Source organism: Pelophylax lessonae, assembly GCF_965119305.1.
Source record: "Pelophylax lessonae genome assembly, chromosome: 8".
NCBI classification, from domain to species: Eukaryota; Metazoa; Chordata; class Amphibia; order Anura; family Ranidae; genus Pelophylax; species Pelophylax lessonae.
In genome coordinates this window covers 45,369,965-45,392,942 of record NC_138775.1, presented here as the reverse complement: position 1 = coordinate 45,392,942, position 22,978 = coordinate 45,369,965, and the positions used below count along the sequence as shown (strand labels likewise).

At 40.7% G+C, this 22,978-nt stretch overlaps 2 protein-coding genes across 2 annotated transcripts in view; one reads left to right on the top strand and one right to left on the bottom strand.

Annotated features, from left to right (window-relative positions):
- The window catches only part of LOC309562348 (interferon-induced very large GTPase 1-like), a gene marked incomplete at its 5' end in the record, with an annotated part of 163,386 nt that overhangs the window by 8,205 nt on the left and 132,203 nt on the right, over positions 1-22,978 (bottom strand). The gene's annotated exons all lie outside the window — the stretch shown is intronic.
- Positions 13,573-14,925, top strand: LOC309562141 (putative nuclease HARBI1; the record flags this gene model as incomplete). The annotated part of the gene is made up of 2 exons (XM_082266267.1): positions 13,573-13,994; positions 14,103-14,925. The coding sequence occupies 2 exons, from the start codon at positions 13,573-13,575 to the stop codon at positions 14,923-14,925; spliced, it is 1,245 nt and encodes a 414-aa protein (XP_082122393.1).

Genomic DNA, 22,978 nt, shown 5'->3' with positions numbered 1-22,978 from the left:
TAGGAAATTCAGTAAAAAAAAACCCAAAAAATAAACACAGTATTGCACTCACATACACATAGATAAAACACAGCATATCAATATGTTAAGTGGAGATATCAATGGATGTCATCTTCTTAAGAATGCTATGATGGATATAAAACAATAAGAAAGAGGAGCGAGGGGAAGCACACCACTCTGTATAGTATTAATGAAAGGCAATGTACAAAAAAATAGGAGATGCACTCACATGAAGATAGTGTAACACTGACATTACTCAATGTGGCCTTCTGATAATTCCCAATAGAGATGTACGGAGGGTGGATACCTGGGTAGCAAGCAATTGTGCTGCAAGTAAAAATTACTTGCTAAGCTATTGCTAGACTTGTCAGGCTTCACAAGTGTGTTGCATTGCATGACTTCAGATCAACTTTCTTTGCAAACATTTTGCAAGTCTGATGGAGTTCTGGTTCAGTTATTTTGTGCAATAGTCATCCTACCATAGGGGTCACTGTGACTGAATTTTCATGCTGTAGACTTGCAGAGCACTTGCTCTAGACTCACCAATGCAACTTTGCTCTTGCTAGAGACTTTCCACGTAAATCTGCTACAAATTAGAAAAGTGTCAACTAGAACTTATGCTACAAGTGCTCTGCAAGTGTACAACTTGCCAGTAAAAATGTGCAGCAAGTTTACAGACCTACAATTCAATAGTAATGTACCGAACTGTTCGCCGGCGGACAGTTCCCGGCGAACTTAGCATGTTTGCGTTCGCCGCTACGGGCGAACATATGCGATGTTCGGTCCGCCTCCTATACATCATCATTGAGGCAAACTTTGACCCTGAACCTCACAGTCAGCAGACACATTCCAGGCCAATCAGCATACCTCCCTCCCACACCCTCCCACCTCCTATAAATAAGCAAGGGCAGCATCCATCTTAGATCATTTCAGTGTGTTACTGAGAGCAGGGAAAGTGCTGCTGCTGCTGCTGCTGCTGCTGTTATAGCTAGGGACAGTTATAGCTAGGGCTGGTATTTGAGTATGTTTTATATATATATATATATATATATATATATATATATATATCTATTGTGCACTGCAGTTACCTGCCCGCTGTGTGTGAGAGGCCACAGACACACCACAGACTGTACTGTGTGCACACCACACTCATTTCGGGTCGCACAGGCACAGTACCTTTTTTCCTCTGTCATAATTGCAGTGAGTGCTGTGTCAGGTCCACAGAGTGTACTGTACCCACTGCAGTGCACTGCCCACCACTAATATATATACGGTGGCACAGCATCTTGTTGCAAATTGAAAAAAATATATAATTTTTATTATTGCAGTTGCCTGGGCTGCCAGTGACTGTCAGGTCCACAGAGTGTACTGTGCCCACTGCAGTGCCACTGCGTGCCCACCCACCACTGATATATATACGGTGGCACAGCAGCTTGCAAATTAAAAATATATATATTTTTTTATAATTGCAGTTGCCTGGGTGCCAGTGACTGTCAGGTCCACAGAGTGTACTGTGCCCACTGCAGTGCCACTGCCCACTCACCACTGATATATACGGTGGCAGGCATGACTTTTTTTGGATTAGTGTCTGGGGGGGTCTAAAAAGCGTACCTGTGAAGTTTCAGCTCTGTAGCATGTCCAGAACCAGAGAAAAAAAAGATCATATAGGTGTAAAAGGGGTTCCCACCATCCCTGCTCTACTGAAAAATTATCTTTTTTTCTGGTTCTGGACATGCTACAGAGCTGAAAATTCACAGGTACACTTTTTAGACCCCCCAGAAACTCAATTAAACACACAAAAAAAAGTTCTTAAAAATTGTCATTTTTGATAGACAATTATTGAAAAAGTAAAAAAAAAAAAAACTTAAAAAAAAAAATTCTTTGGATTTAGTGTCTGGGGGGTCTAAAAGGTGTACCTGTGAAGTTTCAGCTCTGTAGCATGCCCAGAACCAGAAAAAAAGATCATATAGTTACAAAAAGGAGGGTTCCCACCATCCCTGCTCTACTGAAAAATTATCTTTTTTTCTGGTTCTGGACACTTTTTATACCCCCCCCCCCCAGACACTAAATCACACACAAAAAAAAACTTCTTAAAAATTGTCATTTTTGATAGAGAGCCAATTATTGAAAAAATTAAAAAAAAAAAAAAAACTTAAAAAAAAAAAATTTCTTTGGATTTATTGTCTGGGGGGTCTAAAAAGTGTACCTGTGAAGTTTCAGCTCTGTAGCATGTCCAGAACCAGAAGAAAAATTTGAATTTGGGCTAGGGTTAGGGCTATGGTTAGGGTCAGGGCTAAGGTTAGGGTAATTTTTAGTGCTTAGGGTTAGAGGGTTAGGGTTAGAGGGGTAGGGTTACTAACTCTAACCCTAAGTATCTCACCGTAACCCTAACCCTATCGACCTAACACTAAACCTAACCCTAACCCTCTAACCATAACCCTAACCCTCTAACCTTAACCCTAACCCTCTAAGCCTAGCCATAAAAATAACCCTAAACCTAACCCTAGCCCTAACCCTAATCCTAACCCTAGCCCTAACCCTAACCCTAGCCCTAACCCTAATTCGTAATTTGTTTCTGGTTCCGGACATGCTACAGAGCTGAAACTTCACAGGTACACTTTTTAGACCCCCCAGACGCTAAATCCAAAGAAATTTTTTTTTTTTTTATTTTTTTTTTTAATTTTTCCAATAATTGTCTCTCTATCAAAAAATGACAATTTTTAAGAACTTTTGTGTGATTCAGTGTCTGGGGGTCTAAAAAGTGTACCTGTGAAGTTTCAGCTCTGTAGCATGTCCAGAACCAGAAAAAAAATTAGTTAGGGTTAGGGTTAGGGTTAGGGCTAGGGTTAGGGTTATTTTTAGTGCTTAGGGTTAGATGGTTAGGGTTAGAGGCGTAGGGGTAGGGTTACTAACTCTAACCCTAAGTATCTCACCGTAACCCTAACCCTAGCCCCGAACACTAAACCTAACCCTTAAAGCCCAGTTCCTGTCCCATTTTGGTCGGTTCTGGTCTGTTTGCGGTTGTTTGCGGTGCGTTAAACGGGGAGTTTGGTCTGTCTCTGTGAAGCGGGCGTAACCCTTACACTACCTGATCGATACAACATCATACCTGATCGTATACACACACTGGATGTTTTAAAGCACGTTATTCCAAACAATTTAGGAATGTTAGGTGATTTATGCCCTTTATGGAATAAAACCCGACTCTGCGTCAACTATGTAATTTTCCATGGGAGTTTTGCCATGGATCCCCCTCCGGCATGCCACAGTCTAGGTGTTAGTCCCCTTGAAACAACTTTTACATCACTATTGTGGCCAGAAAGAGTCCCTGTGGGTTTTAAAATTCGCCTGCCTATTGAGGTCTATAATTTTAGGTTTGCGACATCACTACAATTCAACACTGCCACAAATTTGTGGCAAGTTATCCCTGCTATCTGGGTAGGGAGCTGCTCCTGGTTGATGGTCTCATCAGTGAATATAAAAATACAGTGTCAAAAACCTAAAACCAAAGGGAGAGTGGGCTGCTCTAAGTGTAGTATTATTTAGTATATAAAAAGATAAAGGATAAAATTTAGTAAGTAATAGGCAATGTACCAAAATTTTTAAATCGGTGGCATTATATTATTGGTTCCAATGGATAGTCAGTCCTGAATGATCATAGGTGAATAAGTGTGTAAACAAGCACTAGCATTCTCTCATAGGTTGAGAATCAGGAAAACTCACACTGGTGTGTATGATTGGAGGCCACTGTGGAGCGCGGGAAGCAAGATCACTGGCCAGAGGGCCGGCTGTCATGACATTTTGGGCGTGAGTGGAAGAAGCTACATGTTTCGGAGCACAGTCTCCTTTGTCAAGCATGCCCACTACAGTGTAAGCGAGTAATATATAGGGGAGGTGGGAGGAGTGTATGGGTGGGAGGAAGCACAGAGGGAAGGGACTACAGGAGGAGCCAGAAGCTAGATAGACAAGTGGCATACAATAAAGCATTGTGCACACAATAAAAAGCAGTGCATAAATAAATGTATATCTTTAAAAGGATAACATAATGGCAAATAATGAAGTGAAAAACATACAAGAAAGCATGCAAAACAATAATAGGCAGTGCATGTTTAGAATATTCAATATTAGAACAAAGCAGCACTTAGCGGAGCAGGCAGTTAGCAACAAAGTAAACAATCAAACCCTTAGTTTAAGCGCCGGTTCACATTACCGTGACGCTACTTCGGGTGGCGACCTCTGAGCGGCCGCCACGGACTTCATAACATTGAAGTCTATGGCGGTCGCCTCCTGGTCGCCCCAAAGAAGCTCCGGACCCTTTTTCTAGGTCGGAGCGACTTGTGTCGCTCCTATTAGAACGGGTCCGCAGCTTCCCTATGGGAGGCGACCTGCGGCGACCTGTGAGGCGACCAGGTCGCCTCACAGGTCGCCCTAGTGTGAACCGAGCCTTAGTCATAAAACAAATGGTGCAGCACCTCATGTAAACAATCCTATACAAACAAAAGATTATAAATTAAATATATTACCTAAACAGTGATTGTAACTCATCTCTGTGCATGCAAAAAAACTGAAATCAAAGCAATTAAAATGTCAGTTTTATCTGTCCCTTAAAAATACCTCCTTGTCTTCCACCTTAGTAAAGTGACTGTACCACATGCAAATATACCCTTTAGTGCCACTACTCCTCCACCAATGGATAATATGAAAACGTATATAAAAAAAAATATAAAGCTCCAGGTGAAATATCTATTGTTTCGTCATGCCATCCGGGCTTCCGAGTTTGGGACTTCAGAGGTCACGGAATCCACAATGGAAGATTTATTATCATATTCAGAACTCACCAAATTGGTAATAACATTTTATAGTCATCTTCAATAGGCGGGGACTAACCCATTTCTGAATTCCTATAGCAAGTGGCTGTTGTTGCTGCCTGGGCATTTCGAGGAGGGTTGATGTTTGTTTTCAGGATGTGATTAGTACTGCAGATCAATTAATAAATTTAAGTTTATTCATCATCTACACTATAACCCAGCCAAACTGGCTCGTATGGAATTTGGATCTGCTGCTGTTTGTTCTCGATGTGGACTCGCTGGGGTGGATCTGCTCCATATGTTTTGGAACTGTCTGGGACTAACTTCTGGCAGGATTTATTTTGTTTTTCTTTTAACATAAGATTATTCTTCCAATACCTCGGACCACGGAAGTTGAACGTTTAGTAAAAGATCTGTATGCTATAATACAAAAATATAAATCAACAGATATGTAAAAGATGTAAAAAATACTGTTAAGAATACTCAGACTAGTATAGTTCAGCACTTAGTCACATCCAGCAGCGCCCAATATGTCAAAACATATATAAGATCATATAGTCCTCATAAATGAGTAAAAAAATGTCTTTTAGCTTGATCAATGTTCATAACACAGCCAGACAATCCATATATTAGTGATCCCCGGTGTTTTGATGTATGTAATCCGGTATCAACCTTCACCACACCATACGTGACCCCCTGAAGAGTGGGCACTCACCAGAAACACTATAAAGATACGCCTGTAAGCATTGGTTGCTTGAACCCTTGACACTCCTGGATATCTCCGCCAGTACCAGATGACCTCCACATGCGTGCTCCAATTAAGGATCAGATCGTGTCATGAAAATAAAGATGGAGGCACAATAGTGTGATACCGTTTCAAAATTTATTGAACAAACCACTCCAAAGTGAACCCCCCAAATCCAATATGCTTACATTAAAAACAATTCTTTCAAGCACAAATGATAGTAACCCACTGGTTATGGCCAGCTCACCGCTGCTGCATGGTTATTTTCCAGCTTCCTCTATAGGTGAGATCTGGACCCCAGCCACGACTCTGTAGGGTTACCAAGGAAACAGCATGCCTGTGTTCTGACGCGTTTCGTCTGTTTTGACTTCTACTGAGGACTCAGGCATACTGTATACTGTTCCCAATTTATATACAAGGCAATTAGGACTGTTTCCGCCGCATTAAGTGGCGCTCCTCCCCCTAGGAGGAGCTCAAAACGCCGCAATTGCCGCCAATCTATCTACTTCCGGTATTCGCGATACCAGAAGTGACGTCAAACGTAAACAAAACCCTTTGGCCGGATGTCCAAGCATAATTTCTGGCGATACTATTTCCGCTATTACCGCTGTAACCACTTCCGGAGTGCTCACCCCGGATGTTGTTCCCTAATGGGACGGTACAGAACGGTAAATGTAGGCATGGTAATATTGTACCTTCCGCGGCTGGAAACTGCAGTTTGCATATTATTAATGCCCGCAATGCTTTTTAATGATCATTCTCACCGGGGGACAGTCCTAATTACCTGACCATATGAAAATACTTGTGCAATATTAAACTCATATATGCATTCAGTTTTCACTGGTATACTTCCACATCGTCCAGGAATATAATTTATATACATTTCAATGTCCCACATAAATAACTATGTACGGCAAAATCAATATATTAAAACCGCAATTCTGCTTGATTCTAAAAACACCAATTGCACATAAATAAAATTACATCAAATTACCTAAAAATATTAAAAAATATTAAAAATTATTAAAAAATACCAGAGATATAAGAGGTGTTATACCGCTTGATAAAACAATATAAATCACTCAATAAAATATTAAAAGTGGCGAGGATAAATGTATATTGTGCTAGTTAAGATAATCATAAAAATGGAGGAGGGGAAGGAAAAAAGCCCCTCAATAATTACTTAAAAAACAATTTAAATCCAAGTCCACGTTTAAACCATTCGGTGTTAAGCCATTGGTCCGGTATATCCATTCTGTCTCTTTCTTGGATAATTCTCTAACCCTGTTGGCACCATGCCAGGAGTGGGGCATTTTTTCAATCCCCCAAAACTTTAGTCCCAATGGGTCCCTCATATGTTTATCCCTAAAGTGTAAGGGGACACTGTGTTCTCTAAAACCTATACTAATGTTGTAGATATGTACTGCAATCCTTACACCAAGTTTCCTCTTTGTGCGGCCAATATAACCCATGCCGTATACAACATATGTAGACATGCACGTTATTTTTTCTTAATTTCAAAGGTCCTGCCATTGGCATTGGATGTTAAAGAAGTTAGTCCCTTAAAGTGCGTATTTACTTGCCGACGCGCTTTGCAGCGTCTACAGGCATAGAAGCCTGGGGTGTTCTAGAACATCTGAGGAGCCTTCGGCAAATCCAAAACTTTTTTCACGATTCGATCCCCAATGCTAGGTGCTTTACGATAAATAAAAATCGGGTTAGAGGGTAAAAAAGGTCCCAAGATTTTGTCCATTTTTAAAATGTTCCAATGTGCCTTAAAAACTTCTTTGAACTCCCGGTATTGTACATTATAATCTGTGATAAAACCCCATTGATGTCTGTCATTAATAACCTTTTCTTTGGTGGCCAGACACTCACTTTGGGGAATATCCAATACTTCCCGAATGGTTTTGTCTAGATGTCGTGCCTCGTAACCCTTCTCCAAGAATTTATCTTTAATAAAGGTTGATTGAGTCAAGAAATCCTCATCCTGTGTACAATTTTGGCGGATTCTAAGCATTTGTCCCTTTGGTATGTTTCTCAGCCACGTGGGATGGTGTCCACTTTGTATGGGTAGGTATCCGTTACGGTCTGTTGGTTTAAAGTATGCTTTCGTGTTGATTTTACCATCCACTAAAGACACACTAACATCAAGATAATTGATAGTGTCTCTGCTCCAAGTGAACTCCAATTTAATGTTCTGTGTGTTTGTGTTCAACTCATTCATGTAAGTCAGCAGAGATACTTCATCACCCGCCCAGAAAAAACATGTCATCGATATATCTTTTATATAATAACAACAACTCCTTCCTATGTCCAGCGTGGATCCTTCTATCTTCCCATTCTCCCATGAATAGATTGGCAATCAAGGGTGCAAACTTCGCTCCCATTGCAACTCCCCGTTTCTGTATATAAAGTTGGCCGCCATACCAAAAATAATTATGTGATAAACAATACTCTAAAACCATTCCTAAAAATTTCTTCTGTACATGAGGTAGATCAGTTCTCTGGCTCAAGGCCCAGTTTAATGATAAAATGGCATCTTCGTGCTGTATAATTGTGTATAGTGAAGACACATCTGCGGTAACTAAAAAAATATCATTCGTGTTTGGCAGGATCAAATCTTTTAAAGTGCATAAGAAGTCTTTAGTGTCTCTTAGGTATGCCCTCATTTGTGTTACACTCTTTTGTAAAAAGTGGTCCAAATATTCACCCGCCCTTGTTGTTACAGAACCTATGCTGTTCACTATAGGTCTGGCAGGGGGGTGAACTTGGTCCTTATGGACCTTGGGCAGTGTGTAGATAGTAGGGATGCGGCTGAAGCTCGGGACGAGATACTTCATCTCTTTCTTTGTAATTATTCTCTTACTGAAACCCAATTCCATCAAATTGTTCAAATCTTTTCTGTATGATAGAGTGGGATCCTGCTCCAGTTTGCCATATACTTCAGTATCCCCCAACATGTCCATCAATTGATTATGGTAGTAATTTTTATCCAAAATTACTACTCCTCCTCCCTTGTCAGCTGGCCGGATTATTACCTCTTTCTTTTTTTCTAGAGACTGTATTCCTTCTTGTATATACCTAGGGTTGGCGTTTTTGATAGGTTTGATCTTATCCAGGTCCTTGATTAATAGTTGCTTGAAAACATCGATAGTATGGTTCGATGTTTGGAGTGGGTTGAACAGGGAGTTATTTTTTAAACCACTATTCACTCCCACCGTACTGGATCTATTCACTACGTTAGATGTTCTATTCTGTGCTGGATTGGTATTTAAAAAGTACCTTTTCATATTGACTTTTCTAATGTATTTTTGTATGTCCATATAGACATTAAATTTGTTCACCGGTTTTTTAACACAGCATTTCAAGCCAGCATTCAGAATATTTATTTCTTTTTGATTGAGTTCAATTCCTGCCAAATTGTAGATCCCTTTCATTCCACTTCGCGTCTTCTTTTTCTGGACCCTTCGTCCTCCTCTACATCCTCTGTACGTTGATAACCCATTAGGTTGTTTCTCAATCCTTGTTGATATTGATGGTCCATCTCCTCTCTCGGTCCCCTGGGGTTGTTCCAATGTTTCCCTCTCCCTGGTCTCCGACCTCTTCCTCTGCCTCTTCCCCTCCAACCTCTCCATAAAAAAGGCTGCTGTTGATTCATTGCAGTATTCTCATCCGTTCTCAAAGGTTCAAATCTGTTGTATGTTTGAGGCCTCTGTGCTGCTTGCGCATATGATTGGTATGTATGGTTATCATTTACTCTACCCATTGCTTGGGGAGGGGGATTAGGTCTTCTCATAGGAGTTAAAGGAGTGGGAGCATTACCCGTTTGCTTAGGATTATCCTTCTTTCCTTTACCTTGGGCTAATTGCCACGCGTTTCCACCCGATGTGTATCCTTGGGTAGTATTGTTGTTATTACTTGTAGAGGGCTCTGCCTCTCTTCGTTGGGAGAATGTACTCGGATCCTGTATTCTTTCTTGTGATGGTATTTGCCATAAATAAATTTGATTCTGCCTAAAGTCATTCATGTCATGATGATACTTTTTGACTTTTTTCTTTTGTGTGTCCATATCTACCTTCTCCAAACGCTTTTTGATGTCCGCATTAAATTTAATAAGTAATGGGGAGTCTTTATGTTCTTCAAGTTCCTTCTGTATCTCTGATATTTTTTTCTCTAAAAGTATCATTTTTCTCCTTTTTCTTTTTAAAACCAATTCCTGAAGTTTAAGTCCTGCTTGATTAAAAAATTCTGTCCATTCACTGGTTGAGACATCATCATCGAGGCCGTCTTGAGGGGTGACCTCCCATCTAAGACTCCTCATAATTATTTTGTCTTTAGCATATTGCTCAAATGTATTGATGTCCCACCATGTTCTGACTTGTTTTTCGAGCGTATTGGCCAAATTATTTAAAATGCCTGATATGTCTATTGTGGTTTATTGTACCTCTAGATCTCCAAATATATTTTTCAGATCTATTTTTCTGTTTTTGAGGTATTGCACTCCCTCCATAGCTGCTAGGTGTAAGCAAATGTACTAAATGTAAGAAAAGTGGTTGAAACAAAGAGAGAAGATTCCAAACACTCGCCCAGCGCTTCTTATTAAAAGGGATAAAACCACACAATAGAAATAAAAGTATAAAACCACATAAAATTTGCTGATCGCAGCCGCTGTAATAAAAAGCAATATGTAAAAGATGTAAAAAATACTGTAAAGAATACTCAGACTAGTATAGTTCAGCACTTAGTCACATTCAGCAGCGCCCAATATGTCAAAACATATATAAGATCATATAGTCCTCATAAATGAGTAAAAAAATGTCTTTTAGCTTGATCAATGTTCATAACACAGCCAGACAATCCATATATTAGTGATCCCCGGTGTTTTGATGTATGTAATCCGGTATCAACCTTCACCACTCCATACGTGACCCCCTGAAGAGTGGGCACTCACCAGAAACACTATAAAGATACGCCTGTAAGCATTGGTTGCTTGAACCCTTGACACTCCTGGATATCTCCACCAGTACCAGATGACCTCCACATGCGTGCTCCAATTAAGGATCAGATCGTGTCATGAAAATAAAGATGGGGGCACAATAGTGTGATACCGTTTCAAAATTTATTGAACAAACCACTCCAAAGTGAACCCCCCAAATCCAATATGCTTACATTAAAAACAATTCTTTCAAGCACAAATGATAGTAACCCACTGGTTATGGCCAGCTCACCGCTGCTGCATGGTTATTTTCCAGCTTCCTCTATAGGTGAGATCCGGACCCCAGCCACGACTCTGTAGGGTTACCAAGGAAACAGCATGCCTGTGTTCTGACGCGTTTGGTCTGTTTTGACTTCTACTGAGGACTCAGGCATACTGTATACTGTTCCCAATTTATATACAAGGCAATTAGGACTGTTTCCGCCGCATTAAGTGGCGCTCCTCCCCCTAGGAGGAGCTCAAAACGCCGCAATTGCCGCCAATCTATCTACTTCCGGTATTCGCGATACCGGAAGTGACGTCAAAGGTAAACAAAACCCTTTGGCCGGATGTCCAAGCGTCATTTCCGGCGGTACTATTTCCGCTATTACCGCTGTAACCACTTCCGGAGTGCTCACCCCGGATGTTGTTCCCTAATGGGACGGTACAGATCAGTAAATGTAGGCATGGTAATATTGTACCTTCCGCGGCTGGAAACTGCAGTTTGCATATTATTAATGCCCGCAATGCTTTTTAATGATCATTCTCACCGGGGGACAGTCCTAATTACCTGACCATATGAAAATACATGTGCAATATTAAACTCATATATGCATTCAGTTTTCACTGGTATACTTCCACATCGTCCAGGAATATAATTTATATACATTTCAATGTCCCACATAAATAACTATGTACGGCAAAATCAATATATTAAAACCGCAATTCTGCTTGATTCTAAAAACACCAATTGCACATAAATAAAATTACATCAAATTACCTAAAAATATTAAAAAATATTAAAAATTATTAAAAAATACCAGAGATATAAGAGGTGTTAAGAAGTGTTATACCGCTTGATAAAACAATATAAATGACTTAATAAAATATTAAAAGTGGCGAGGATAAATGTATATTGTGCTAGTTAAGATAATCATAAAAATGGAGGGTGGGAAGGAAAAAAGCCCCTCAATAATTACTTAAAAAACAATTTAAATCCAAGTCCACGTTTAAACCATTCGGTGTTAAGGCATTGGTCCGGTATATCCATTCTGTCTCTTTCTTGGATAATTCTCTAACCCTGTTGGCACCACGCCAGGAGTGGGGCATTTTTTCAATCCCCCAAAACTTTAGTCCCGATGGGTCCCTCATATGTTTATCCCTAAAGTGTAAGGGGACACTGTGTTCTCTAAAACCTATACTAATGTTGTAGATATGTTCTGCAATCCTTACACCAAGTTTCCTCTTTGTGCGGCCAATATAAATCATAGATATATACTTTTATATCTATTGTGTGGTTTTATCCCTTTTAATAAGAAGCGCTGGGCAAGTGTTTGGAATCTTCTCTCTTTGTTTCAACCACTTTTCTTACATAAATCAACAGATGTAGCACCCTCACAAGTAGGTGCTAGGTAAACTATAGAGGGGCCTTGTCTGCTTATCAGATAGGCCTCGATTGTTTAGATAGGCTGTCATGTGTTCCCAGGTGTATCTGTTGAGCTTGGGGAGTCTCCCCACTGTGTCCAATAAGGGCTCCCGTTGGACAGTGGAGGAAACCTGACCAATAGAACAGCAGGGCTTGTATCTATCCCAGAGGGCGAAATATGCCGCAAAGCATCCTGGGAGGGGATATAAGTCTGAGGGGAGCACATGACAGGGCATCTTTGGCGGGAAGCAGAGTCCCAGGAGAAGGGTTACGGATGTCTCTCCTCCTGTCAGCGTGAGGAAGGAGTCCTGGGCGGTCGGCCTAGAGGACAACAGGTTGAGCTGGGCTGCAGAAAGAGATCCAGTGTGCTGAGGACCAAGTGGAGTTGTTGGGGCAGACGTTTCCAGGAAAGCAGTGTCGTGAGTACTGTAAACTGCCCAGGGGTCTGCCTAGGATAGGGGACCACTCCGGAAGGTCAGAGGGATCCAGGAGCCAGCTAGCCAGTAAAGGGGGCTTAGAAAGGGGGTGCCAGAGTCTAAGCCCTGAAGAGTTAAGAGTTGCAACAGTGATTACATGTAGCTACCTCAGCCAGGAGGGCTAAATGGAGCAGTACAAAAGACATTGTGTCACCAGGGAGTGTCAAAGTCAGTCAAGTGTTAACAGACAGCAAGTCAGCGTTAACTAGTGCCAGCTGGTGTTGACTGGCATTCAGCCAGCATCAAGTCAGCATCAAGAGGCATTTTTCTCAGTTGTCCTATTACTTTCTGAATAGTTGAGCCAGAGGAGTACCCCACTCATTCCCTTCTCCCATCCAAGTTCCTAAATAAATAAATACAAAACCCAAAGATGCTAGACTGTTTCTTGTCTCAGTGCTCACACTTGGAGAACATGCTTAAATGTGCTGTTATTTCTAGCGGTAACCCTGGCGGACCCACATCCAGCAACTTGGCTGGGAATTCTGCTACACAAAAAATGTATAAAAATACTGCATAGACTATCAAAGAAAGAGGATAGTCTATACCTATTCGATCGATCCAAAAAGAGGAAAATAAATTACCTTAGCATTAACCCAGCAAGATTTGTTTGGTGAGTAATGCCCAGTACACACGATCCGAAAATCGGGCGACGTTCCATCCGTTTTTTTTCGGATTCTAGCAGCTCTCAATAATATTCGCTAAACGGGAGAGGTTACTCACGATACGAATTTTCTCGGACGATAATTCTTAGCTTCCGGTATGCGTAACCACGCTGTAGCGTGTGAGAGGAAATGATGTAATGTGCGTGTGACCCCTCTAACCACGCCTTGAGTGCCTTCGTGACGAGCTGTTCAGATTGTTCGTGTGTTGCCGCGTTATTTCACTCGTTCCCTCGCACGTTCTGTCTGATACCTGCAAAGATGGAGGATACCAGCCTTCCAGTTGCTATGCTAGGCGTTCTGGCTATCCAGAACGTTCTCAAGCAAAAACAACAGAGAAGACGAAGATCGTGGAGTAAGGAATGGCTCCTCAACCGTTCTAAGTACTCACACATGCATCTCATCCGTGAGATTCAGGAGAACAATCCGGATGATTTCCGCAATTATTTAAGAATGGATGATGACTGCTTCCAGCATCTCCTGTCATCTGTCACTCCCCGGATACAGAAGCAGGACACAAACATGCGTGAGTCAATCAGTGCAGAACAAAGGCTGATAGCCACCCTGCGGTATCTGGCAACAGGAAGAAGCTTGCAGGACTTGAAATTCACAACTGGAATATCCCCGCAGGCCCTTGGAAAGATCATTCCTGAGACCTGCAAGGCGCTGATTACTGCTCTACAGTAGGAATACATAAAGGTAATTTTTCTAATTACTCTCAGATATTACCAATACCAACTGCAATTTTCTAAAATAATAGTTGTTAACCATTTTCTGTCGGCAGCGCACAGATTTATATATTTTTTCTATTTGTTTTTACAGTTCCCCGAGAACACAGAGGAATGGTTGGAGGTGGCCAAAAACTTTAATGAAATGTGGAACTTCCCAAACTGTGGAGGTGCGATAGATGGGAAGCATGTACGCATTACCCCACCTGCCAACTCCGGATCTTATTACTATAATTACAAGGGATTCTTTAGTATTATCATGATGGCAGTTGTGAACGCTAACTACGAATTCCTATACTTAGATATAGGTACAAATGGGCGCCACTCAGATGCCAGTGTTATTGAGCAAACCGAGTTCTATAAGCGCCTCCAGGACGAGACACTGAATTTACCAACAAATGCTCAGAATGTGGAAGGTCTCAATTTCGTTTTCATAGCGGACGATGCGTTTGCATTAGGAGAACATTTGATGAAACCTTTCCCCATGCGTGGCTTGACCACAGAGCAGAGGATCTACAACTATAGGCTGTCACGTGCACGCAGGGTTGTAGAAAATGCGTTTGGAATACTGGCCAACAGATTCCGCATTTTTCAAACTGCCATTAACTTGGCAATGTATAAAGTGGATACTGTTGTTTTGGCATGTTGTGTCCTTCATAACTACCTCCGCCGCCATGTACAGGGGTATGCTGCATCAGCACCAGATCGGGAAGGTGATAGATCTGGAATATCCAACCGCGAGGAAGGGCAGGAGTGCCTTGCTGGACTGACTTCTGTGGACCGAGTGCCTTCCAGGCTACCAACCCAAAGTGCTCGGCAAAGCAGGCTGGATTACCTGGCATATTTCAATGGAATCGGTGCAGTGAGCTGGCAGAATGACATGTAGAATGCTATACTGTATGTGTCAGAAAACATCTTTGCTACATGGTCCATTTAAGTTTGTACAGCTGTTATGTTATCATATGTGATCTTGTACTTGCCTGTTTTGAATCAATTTCTTGCATGTTGAAAAATAAAAGGGTGAAAGAAACTGCTCAAGTGTCTTTTCCATAGCGGGTACTTATGAGAAGTGACATTCGCATATACCACATTTCAATGACAAAGGTGTTTTATTGAAGTGAGGAATCATTGCATTTTTGAACCACTTTTATTCAAACACTTTTTTAAAAAAATAAAGGTTACATACATTATGTTCTTGCTCTGATTCTTTTCCAAAAAAAAAAATTTAAATAACATTATTCAAAAAAGTCAACATTGCACTATTTAGGTGTGGCTGTACATAGCATACTGAACTGTCAGGAGGTACACGATTGATGTCATATGCTTCGATTCATAGAATTGTGTTACAGCCATCTAGTTTAGTTTGATCAAACATTATCATTAATACACAGGACATGATATGGTCCCAAATGTAAATAACACACTTGTGCATTGGGAGTGTAGGCCACAGACGGTGCAATTGTGTCTATCCTACAAAATGAAAAATCGTATGAATGCACAATCCTCACAGACTGTTGCATCGTTGTGTTCTACTGGAGGGAGGAGCGGGAATGCCATTCCTGCCACCGGGAGAACAAACAGGTATTATTGATAGAAGCTCTCTCCGCTGGCAATAGTTTAAATGAAAAAAACTGACAGGCTGGTTGTACCCAAGCTCATCAATTGACCAACTTGCGTGCAATCAGACTACCCATAAATGATTTTACGATTGTTTGGTCTCTGCTGAACAGAGATAAAATGTAAACACACAATGTCCAGCTAAATGTAGACTTGAAAAAAGTCTGTCAAGGTAGGCAAATGGTGCTCAGTCAAGACCCCGTTCACACTGGGGCGACCTGTGAGGTGACCTGGTCGCCTCACAGGTCGCCTTCCATAGAGAAGCTGCGGACCCGTTCTAATAGGAGCGACAAAAGTCGCTCCGTCAGGGTCCGGAGCTTCTTTGGGGAGACCCGGAGCGACCGGCATAGACTTCAATGATATGAAGTCTGTGCCGGCCGCCCCGAGGTTCGTGGCGCTCGCACCGCGGAGGTCGCCTGGGGAAGTCGGATCGCCCCAGTGTGAACGGGGTCTCATTACAGTTGCACCTGCAAACCTCCCACCGACCTACCCAAAAAAAAATATAACAAAAAGAACATATTTTCTGGTGAAAAGCCAATCTCCATTGTTCGATATTTATATGTGCACAACATAAGGATCAACCACATATGGAGGGCAGTATTGCAAGGAGACCTTGTGCCTCTTCAACATTATTATTTGAAATAACAACATTATAACCTTAATGTTTTTGCACAACTTAAACATGAATTTAAAACGATATCATGTAAACTTTTAACTCCTCCCACCCCCCTTCAAGCTCCTATGTCGGCTGCCTTGTATGCCTACAATTTTGCAAAAATATCAATCGTATTTTGCAGTAAACACAATATAGAATTAGTTGCTTCCTGAATCTGGTGAACTTGATTGCAGCAGTGAAGCAAATCAGCAGACAGACGGGCAATAGTTGTTTGATTCAAACTGTGCTCTGTGTAGGAAGTAATACTAATTAATGGCCATAATATGCTTGATAGAACATAACAAACAGAAACAAGACATGATCATGTGACTTACGGGAGGATGATGCAGGCTCTGCAATGTCCACATGTGTTGGCTTCATGACATCTGTACCCACAATCTCCAAAGTGTCTTCATACAGGTTATCCATTTTGCTGTCATAACTGGTCCTTTCTTGAACCTCCATATGCTCTTCTGGTGTAGCATCTGCATTTCCAAATATAAGTTAATATGACAATATTACAATATCATCCATGTGAATACATTGTGGTTGTATAGGTACAGTTTAATAAAAAAATAATTAAAATACCAACCTTTAACACAAGACTCTGGCGTGCTTGGATCTACCATCGTTATGCCACTGTCCACATCGGTGTGGTCACCTGTTGATTTTGCATAGCTGGAATCACCCTCATGTAGTCTTCTTTTCTTGTGTTTTTTCTCTTTAAGAAATAAAACATAGGTTTAGCATTTTTCTAATGTGAATAAAAATATGTGGATATATGCTAGGGTACCTACTTTTAGTTTTGCAAATATTCACTTCTGTCTGCTTGTCATCATTTTCACATGTCTGGTTAGGATTGCTTCTTTTTTGCCTCTCCCTCTGTTTGGCTTTATCTTTATTTCCTGTAAGAATAAAAAAAAATAAAAATTTAGAGGTCATACATGTATAGACACAATACAGCATTTGCTGCAATCCAGTGTTTTTTAACATTAGATCCTACTAAAATGTATACTCACGTTTTTGGATAGTGAGATGGATTTGATCCAAATGATCATGTTCACGTAGTTTTAAATCGGACCATCTCTTCCTAACTTGATCCTTTGATCTCTCTACTCCATGCTTCTTTCTAAGGTATTCCAAAACTTTGTCCAAAATGGCATCTTTCCTGCTGTTGGGCCTCTCATATAATTGGAGCTTACAGTCATAATCATGCTTCTCCAGCAGATACACAAGATCGATCATCTCATCTCTGGACATAGCTGTTGCCTTTATCTTCCTCCCATATGTCCCTTTGCCCTTTGGTCTGGGCCCTTCTTCGTTCTCCTCTGCCATTTCGTGCACCTGCTGCCTTCCTACAGTGTCGCAGACAGATACTACGCACACAGAAATCGCTGCGTGAGTCAAAAAAGGAGGCGGAGCAACGTGCGTGCGCATGCTCACTACCGTACACGGCAGACCCGAACGATCTACCCTGATTGATCTGCTACATTATCGATCTGAACCTCGAACGAAGTAAGTGAACCTTTTTCATATGCTAATATTTCATATTGTATGTTGCCACACTGGCGTTGCTACTGCAGCTAGTAGACCTCAACGTCCGAAGTAACGGAATTTTTCATATGCAAATCTTTCATATTGTATGTTGTCACACTGGCGTTGCTACTGCAGCTAGTAGACCTCAACGTCCGAAGTAACGGAATTTTTCATATGCAAATCTTTCATATTGTATGTTGCCACACTGGCGTTGCTACTGCAGCTAGTAGGCCTCAACGTCCGAAGTAACGGAATTTTTCATATGCAAATCTTTCATATTGTATGTTGCCACACTGGCGTTGCTACTGCAGCTAGTAGGCCTCAACGTCCGAAGTAACGGAATTTTTCATATGCAAATCTTTCATATTGTATGTTGCCACACTGGCGTTGCTACTGCAGCTAGTAGACATCAACGTCCGAAGTAACGGAATTTTTCATATGCAAATCTTTCATATTGTATGTTGCCACACTGGCGTTGCTACTGCAGCTAGTAGGCCTCACGAATTATCTTTGTCTATTGGTCAGGATTTCTATACTCTGGTTTATGTTTAATGCTTCACCATAAGTTTGCATTGTTTGCATTGTACTTCAGTATCCGCCAACATGCTGTCTGAACAATTTAAATTTTATTTTGCAGTTACAATGACAGACAAGTTCACGAATCCTGAATTTCTGCAAAGATTCATCGAGATGTACAGGCAAATGCCTTGCCTTTGGCAAGTGAAGTCCAAGGACTATTCTGACCGAAATAAAAGGAATGACGCCCTCAATAAATTGGCAGAACTTTGCAAAGAAGTTTGCCCTAATCCAAACCCACTATATGTGCGTAATAAAATCTCCAATTTAAGAACTGTCTTTAAAAAGGAGCTAAATAAAGTTCGGGCATCCCAGAAGTCAGGAGCAGGAGCTTCTGACGTGTACGTTCCACAGCTGTGGTATTACGAAAGTCTTATGTTCTTGACCGAACAAGTGGATGCTCGAGCTTCCCTTTGCACCCTTTCCAACCCTTCCCCAGCCTCTGTAGAGTCGCCTACATCGGACGTTGAGTTTGATATTTCACAGGACATTCCACCCTCTCAGGTAAGTGATGGATAGTTTGGTAGTTTTGCCTTGTATGACATGCCTTTTTCAGAGGAGTATTTTTGAAATAGTTTACTTACATTTTATGGCCTGCATAATTTTTTAGGTACAAAGATGGGAATATTTGGGGTATTTAATGTTCTGATAATGGTCTTCTTTTATAATTATAGGAACCTGAGGATTTAATCCCTACGACTCCATTAGCACCACCAACATTGAAGCGAAAAACAAGGGGTCGCCTGGAGGATGCCACATCATTTTTTTTAACCAAAGCGACGTCAGCTCTACAAAAAAAGCAGGATGACCATGATGGCTTTGGGATCATAACCGCAAACAAATTGCGGAAAATGACTGATGAACAACGTAATTTGGCAGAGAGCTTGTTGCTTCAGGTTCTACAAAGGGGTGTTAGTGGTACATTGGGTGTCAAAACACATTTGGCAGACGATCCGGTCTCTACACCTCCACCACAGCCATTGCAACCATGTTCTCCAAGCATGCCATCCCATCCCATGCCATCCCATGCCATCCCATCCCATGCCAACCCATCCCATGCCATCCCATCCCATGCCATTCCATCAGCGGCCAACAAGTTGGCAATACCCATCTTTGGAAAGCCAACATTCCACCTGGTCGCAAGACTACACTTTTACACCATTGTAATTATTTCTAATTTATTTCAATGAGTTCTGTTTTATTGCACTTTACTAATGCACATTGTTTGGTTATACAGTAATGCTTTGTTAAATTTTTATTCAATATTAAATACATTTTTTCGTTAATAAAGATGTCTGCTTCTTTTGAATAAAATTTATAATATTCAGTACTGACACACCATAGAACATACAACATCATTAACATCTTTAACATAGAACATAGAGGAATCCACCATATATATATATATATATATATATATATTCGTAGGTATATGTGTGTGTATATATATATATATATATACACACACATATACAAATACACATACAATATACATATATATATATATATATATATATATACATACACATACACGTATACACACATATATATATATATATATATATATATATATATATACACATATACATATATATATATATATATATATATATATATATATACATATACACACACATACATATATGTATATATACATATACCTACATAGGCATATATATATGTATAATATAAAATAAGATATAGTATATATATATATATATATATATATATATATAAACACTCAAAACTACATATGTATATATATATATATATATATATATATATATGTGCATATGTATATATATATAGACATATACACATTCAAAGAAAAGAAAACTTCCTATTTCTCTTCTTTCTGTGGTTTACTTCCGGGTCGTTCTTTCGTTTCCGCTCATGCGCTGTCTACTGCTCACCATTTTTTTCGGACGAACAACATACTGATAATACGATTATCGTACGATGTGTTATAATACGATCAAAATTTTTATGCTTGCACGACCGGATAATATCGGGCGTACTGTCGTGATCGCCTCTCGTAAGCTGTGTACTAACGATCAGATTATCGTCCGATCTTTTCGCAAGCGGTTTTTTTCGCCCAATTTTCGGATCGTGTGTACGGGGCATTAGTGTCCAAAATATTAGAGAAAACCTCTGGGTTAGAATCCCAGAAAGAGATATGTAGCAAAGGCAGAAGTACATCTGTCCCTTTGGTGTAACCAAAAGGAAAGAAAAGACAAAAAAAGGGCTTTTTTTCATCTGTATGGACACTAAATTCAAAAGATTGCTATTTGGATCGTTCAAAACAAAGCACAAAGTCAAAAATACCTGTATTTCACACAGCCGTATATATTCCTTCCTTTCCACAAGAGGAATGAAAATGCCTGTGTGTAAAGAGCATATATAAGGGAGGAGATCCTCCCATTTTGAGTCGGAACAACTAATCAGAGAAGTTTAGCTCAGTGATTGTCAACTATTGCCTTATTTCGGAGGCAAACGCCTCCGACTGTCTCCCGCACTGTTACCTTGACAACCCCTGACGCTATACGTTACATCCGGGAGCGTCGGATGTCGGGAGATGGGCGTAAGTGCTAGAGGAGCAAACATCCGCCCACACCACACAGTGTCCCACCTGTAGGAGCAATGGAAAGCGCCGTGGCCCACCCAATGGGCGATAGCGAACGACAGGGGAAGTGGCCATAAAGGAAGAGGGAAAGAAAGAGGGATAGAGTGCACTGACACAGAAACCCAACTGAATGAAACCAGAGGAAGATGCCAGATGGGAGGCAGCACCAACCTAGGCTAAGTGCCCCAACCAGAAAGGAAGGGGCTACATGTGCCTGGTGAGATCTAATTGAGCTCTGGCACCTGTAAATTAATTCCCACAGGACCAGAAGAAAATTAGCCACAAAAATATCAAAAAAAAAAAAAAAAAAAAAAAAAAAAAGGTTCTGTATACATCTTTGCATCAACATTTTCTGCCACATCTCTTTGGTATCGTAACATCCCTTTCCCCGATTGTCAATCCCATTTGGGATTTTTTCAGTTTCTTTGTTTGTGTTTATGAAAAGAAAGAAATCTAAATAAACACCTCCAAATAAAAAAAAGCTCCAGCGAGTAAAATATGAGTATTTCTGTGATGTAAAAAAATTAGGCAAAGATAATTCATTTCAGGACTTTTTCCACCTTTAATGTGACCTATACAGTGCCTTGCGAAAGTATTCGCCCCCCTTGAACTTTGCAACCTTTTGCCACATTTCAGGCTTCAAACATTAAGATATAAAACTGAAATTTTTTGTGAAGAATCAACAACAACTGGGACACAATCATGAAGTGGAACGAAATTTATTGGATATTTCAAACTTTGTTAACAAATAAAAAACTGAAAAATTGGGCGGGCAAAAATGATTCAGCCCCCTTAAGTTAATACTTTGTAGCGCCACCTTTTGCTGCGATTACAGCTGTAAGTCGCTTGGGGTATGTCTCTATCAGTTTTGCACATCGAGAGACTGAAATTTTTGCCCATTCCTCCTTGCAAAACAGCTCAAGGTCAGTGAGGTTGGATGGAGAGTGTTTGTGAACAGCAGTTTTCAGTTCTTTCCACAGATTCTCGATTGGATTCAGGTCTGGACTTTGACTTGGCCATTCTAACACCTGGCTATGTTTATTTGTGAACCATTCCATTGTAGATTTTGCTTTACGTTTTGGATCATTGTCTTGTTGGAAGACAAATCTCCGTCCCAGTCTCAGGTCTTTTGCAGACTCCATCAGGTTTTCTTCCAGAATGGTCCTGTATTTGGCTCTATCCATCTTCCCATCAATTTTAACCATCTTCCCTGTCCCTGCTGAAGAAAATCAGGCCCAAACCATGATGCTGCCACCACCATGTTTGACAGTGGGGATGGTGTGTTCAGGGTGATGAGCTGTGTTACTTTTATGCCAAACATAAAGTTTTGCATTGTTGCCAAAATGTTCGATCTGACCAGAGCACCTTCTTCCACATGTTTGGTGTGTCTCCCAGGTGGCTTGTGGCAAACTTTAAACTACACTTTTTATGGATATCTTTAAGAAATGGCTTTCTTCTTGCCACTCTTCCATAAAGGTCAGATTTGTGCAGTATACGACTGATTGTTGTCCTATGGACCCCACCTCAGCTGTAGATCTCTGCAGTTCATCCAGAGTGATCATGGGCCTGTTGGCTGCATCTCTGATCAGTCTTCTCCTTGTATGAGCTGAAAGTTTAGAGGGACAGCCAGATCTTCGTAGATTTGCAGTGGTCTGATACTCCTTCCATTTCAATATTATCGCTTGCACAGTGCTCCTTGGGATGTTTAAAGCTTGGGAAATCTTTTTGTATCCAAATCCAGCTTTAAACTTCTCCACAACAGTATCTCGGACCTGCCTGGTGTGTTCCTTGTTCTTCATGATGCTCTCTGCACAGTGCAGGTGCATTTATACGGAGACTTGATTACACACAGGTGAATTCTATTTATCATCATTAGTCATTTAGGTCAACATTGGATCATTCAGAGATCCTCACTGAACTTCTGGAGAGAGT